At 38.2% G+C, this 4,592-nt stretch overlaps 1 protein-coding gene across 1 annotated transcript; it reads right to left on the bottom strand.

Annotated features, from left to right (window-relative positions):
• Positions 1–3,518: 3,518 nt before the first annotated feature.
• On the bottom strand, positions 3,519–4,247 carry LOC112033158 (bidirectional sugar transporter SWEET15). Its single transcript, XM_024065943.1, has 3 exons — positions 4,090–4,247; positions 3,903–3,998; positions 3,519–3,807 (listed from the first exon to the last, which is right to left on the bottom strand). The coding sequence occupies exons 1-3, from the start codon at positions 4,245–4,247 to the stop codon at positions 3,519–3,521; spliced, it is 543 nt and encodes a 180-aa protein (XP_023921711.1).
• Positions 4,248–4,592: the final 345 nt, after the last annotated feature.

The following is a 4,592-nucleotide window of genomic DNA, read 5'->3' on the forward strand; positions in this document are numbered from 1 at the left end:
TGTATTTAGGGTCAAAGATGCCATGTTGTTTGCTAGATGCATGTTGGTGTGTGTGTGAGTCTAGAATACAAGTATTTGAATATTTTTTAATTAGGGTTAAGATATAGGACACAATGATAGGAGGCTAACCTTAGGTTGGGAGATCTTAAGTGCCTAACACCTTCCCAAGAGCATACCTAAACTCCAAACCCAATCTCTGGTAGTAAAATCAAAGGTCCTTCCTCGAAAAACGCTATATTCATGGTTTCTAGACCATATAATTAGGTGGTGACTCAAATTTTAATTTTCCCTTTCCCTTGCACCCATAGTGGCAACTCCACTAGGATGGTGAGTTTAATTCCTATGAGTCCTATGTCTTAACTTTAATAAAAATTGTTTCAATACTTTTTTTGCACACACATCACTTGTTTTCTTTGTCCCTTAACCTTGGTTGGTGATGAGTGGGAAGATGGAAGGCTCCATTCAGGCCTAAATTTTCTAAAGTTCATCCCACCAACTCATAATCTATGTCATCGCTTATAATTGGCCTTGAATACGTTAAAGGTTTGCTACCAATCCACTATGGGGTCCACTTAGGCCCTCGGTTGGAATTATAGCCCACCTAGTTGTGAGCGACCTACTTATCCATCCCTTTAGCCTTAAAGAGTCTACCCATACTAGAGAGATCCTAGATCCTACCGTGAAAGTTACCCTTTATATATCTCTTGTTTGTTCAACCATATATCATGTGTTCGCCTAATCCTAAAGGACAAATAAATTGTATGAAGATGGAAAGGATGACCCTAAAGCTATGGTATACCCTAAGATGTTATGGGATAAAATAAAAGATGTTCTCACATATAAGAGGCTTGTCCCTAAATCCAAAGGTATATCTTAGCTTGAAAGGTTCATAAGACCATAACCTAATTGCTATCATAGGCCCAAGTGGAAAAAGCCCTTTTGAAAACAAGAACTTTGGGCCTAAAGTAACAAAAATGCTATGGACTTAGCATCCAAAATCCTATAAAACCAATATGAACTTCCCTAATCTTGGGCCTCCTTGTTGCAGGCTTAGGCCCAAAATGATGAGAACTTCATGGACTTTGAAAGGAAGGCTACAAAATATTCTAGCTAGAAGGTATTTCAAGAAAAAAAAAAAAGATAAAATAATGAATAAAGAATGAAAAGCCCAAAGATGATGAATACATTGTAGGCCTAAGTTTGAGACAAAGGATTGAAGATTCCTAAGTACATTCTAACGAAAGCCCATGAGAGTAAGGTGAGAGCTTTATTGTAAATCGACCAAAGCCCAATGAAATAAGGGGCAAGGATCCATGAGAGAAAAGGGAGTGATACTGTGATTAGGGCTTCATTAAAATGAACTCAAGAATTTTACAAGAACATCTAAAGAGTAAAAGGAACCTTTTAATTGGGAGTTGAACTTAATGAAAATGGGGCTTTTTTTTCTAGACATTACTCCAATCCAAGTACAATGGAAGGTGAGACATCCCAATTGAAGACTTATCGAGAGGGAAAGATGGACGCTGCAAATGAGAAGGTCTTCATGCAAAAGATGCTCGAATGTGTAAAGGCACAAGCTGAGGTCCTTAAGAAGATAATAGGTCACCTTTCCGAAATTGATAAAGAGGAAGCTGAGAAATGGAAGGCTAAGCATGAATCAAATGAGCTGACCCAAGAAGGCATCTATCACGTGATGGCAGAAGGGAAGGTCTGCCTACCTCTACCCAACTTCAAGCTGTAACTAAAGGATGCTCTGGGACCATGGACCTTCAAAAGGTCTCATGTCAATGAATCAGGAGACGTAGGATCATAGGAGGACCACAATTGGCCCAAATGGCCCTCAAAGGTAGGGACAACCTAAGTCACCCCGGCTCGTATCATACTTGAACACAACTTGGACCCTTCTTCTAACAACGACCAACACCTCGTAAGAAATGAAGGAGATGATGAGCTGATAAGCTATTGGAATAGGGATGATGGTGACTGGTTCCTTGACAAGGCAAGAAGAAACTTCCCCAACAAGGGCAGAGATTTGTATGACATGACCGAAGCTATGCATGCATGGGAACCTTTGAAGAAAGAAGACGACCTGAAAAGGAACGGCAAACCTTAAGAGAGGAGAAAGAAAGAATTCATCATGCCTACTATGGGGCCCATTAATAATTGGACTTGGGTTAGGTTTTCTGAGAATATGGGGAAAGAGTTTTGTAATGCAAGTTCCAATGTACTTTTCAATATTTTCAATAAGATGAATTCTGATTTGGCTTACTTTGATGTGTCCTATAACATTGAAATTCTGCATTTAAATGATTCAAATGAAATTAATAAGCAATTGGAAAAGAAAAATTGAACATATGGAACCAATTCTTGAAACTATTAATTTGGAAAATGATGAGAATCTACGCTTAATTAAAATTGGCTCAACTCTAAATGAAAAAGAAAAGAAAGATCTTTAAGAACTCCTTACAGAATTTCAAGAGGTGTTTGCATGGTACTATGAAGATATGCCTGGAATTGACCCCGAGATAGCTCAAAATCACATTGATACTCATGACCACATGGTGCCTGTCAAGCAAAAATTAAGAAGAATGAGGATTGGATGGCTCTTAAAAATCAAAGAGGAAGTCACCAAGTAACTAAAGGTAGGGTTCATCAAACCCATAAACCAAACTGAGTGGATAGCCAATGTCGTGCCCATGCCTAAGAAGGATGGAAAGGTAAGAATGTGTGTGGATTTTATAGACTTGAATAAGGCATGCCCTAAGGATGACTTCCCCGTCCTCCACATTGATGTCTTGGTGGATAACATCGTAGGAAGCACCTTGATGTCCTTCGAGGATGTTTTTTCAGGATACAACCAAATCAAGATGGCTCCTAAAGATATGACCAAAACCACTTTCACTACTAAATGGGGAATTTATTGTTACATGGTAATGTCATTTGGCCTCAAAAATGCTAGGGCAACTTATCAAAGGATGGCTACAGCTTTGCTACATGATATGATGCATAATAAGGTAGAGGTGTATGTTGATGATATGATATTGAAATCCAAGGATAGAGAGAACCACACCACGAACTTGAGAAAGTTCTCCGAGAGGATCAAAGAATACAGAAGATTGACCCATTAAAGTGCACCTTTGGAGTAATAACTGGAAAGTTGTTAGAGTTCTTAGTGAGTTATAGAGGTGACTGCTTTAAAAAGAATCACAAATTATGTCAAAACCACTGCTGACTTTGGTGTGTGGTACAACAATGACACAAATGATGTCTTAGCTGGGTATTCTAACGCTAATTAGGCTGTGAATGCTGATGATAGAAAGAGTAGATCAGGGGGTTGTTTTTATAATGACCAAAAAGCAGAGATCCATCTCCTTATCCACTGTAGAAGCTGAGTGCATCGCTACCAGTAGCTGTTGCACCCAACTCCTATGGATGCAAAAACTCCTCCATGACTATGGTATTTGTCAAGAGCATCTTACCATCTACTGTGACAATACCGGTGTGACATTACATGCAAATTAAACTGGGCTTTTAATTGGGTTAAGGTCACTCTGGGTTTCCATGCTTTTCTCAAGCTCGTCTGGTTGTTCATGCTCCTTTGCATCATTGTTCACACTCTCATCATTAGCAAATGATTGAGAATCAACTGGAAACACTTCAGCAGTCCCTAAAGTGGAGGTGATCATAATATTTTTCGGTTGTTGATTCAACAGTTTATTTTCCTCTATAACCTTCTTGTTGTTTATGTATATTGCATATAGCAGCATCTTAAGTAGCCTCAAGACAAAACCCATGATATTTGGAATCTAGACAATTAAGACAACAAGAAGAAATTAAGCTGAAATTTAAAGGCTGAAAGTTTCTAAAATGATGAGAGAATTTGCAAATGGAGATTACTTATAGCAATACAAATGTCCTTGAGGAACAAAACATATGCAAACCACATTACGACATTCAAAGTGAGGAAAAATGATAAATTGAATAGCATAAACTCCACACTCCAGTTCGAATTACTTGTGCCTAAAAAAAGGAAAGAAAAGTAAAATGCTTACGAGTAGTTCTCTTTAAAAAAAATGAGAGCATCCAAACCTCTTGAGTTCAAATGCTTTAATTATTTTACTTAAGACAATGCTTAAGGGTGCTACAAAAACACTAACAGAAACGGCAATGCAAATCCATCCCAAAAATTCGACACGAAATTTTTCTTTCATTGCAAAGTGTGTGACAAGAAGGATTAAGGAGAACATGCATTAATGCATAGGTGCTATGATGCAGTAAGGTGAGTGAGGTAAGACATGCATTCACATGAGCATGCATATATCTTGTGCTTTGATGATGGATATGGACATGCTTGGTTGAATGACATATTTTAATGTTGGGATACCTATCACATGCTTGTTTGATTCTTACAGGCCTATGTTCCTGCCCTTGTGATATCTTGTTTATTTGTTGTCTTGGATAGGCTAATATGATATGCATGATGGAAGTATGCTAGGCTTGATGTGAGTTGCCATGATAGATGTATGTTAGGGTTTTGGGATGATTGATGCCATGTTGTATGCTTAGATGTATGCTAGAGTGTGTGAGTTTAG

Source organism: Quercus suber, unplaced genomic scaffold (assembly GCF_002906115.3).
Source record: "Quercus suber isolate HL8 unplaced genomic scaffold, Cork oak 2.0 scaffold_882, whole genome shotgun sequence".
Taxonomy (NCBI): Eukaryota; Viridiplantae; Streptophyta; class Magnoliopsida; order Fagales; family Fagaceae; genus Quercus; species Quercus suber.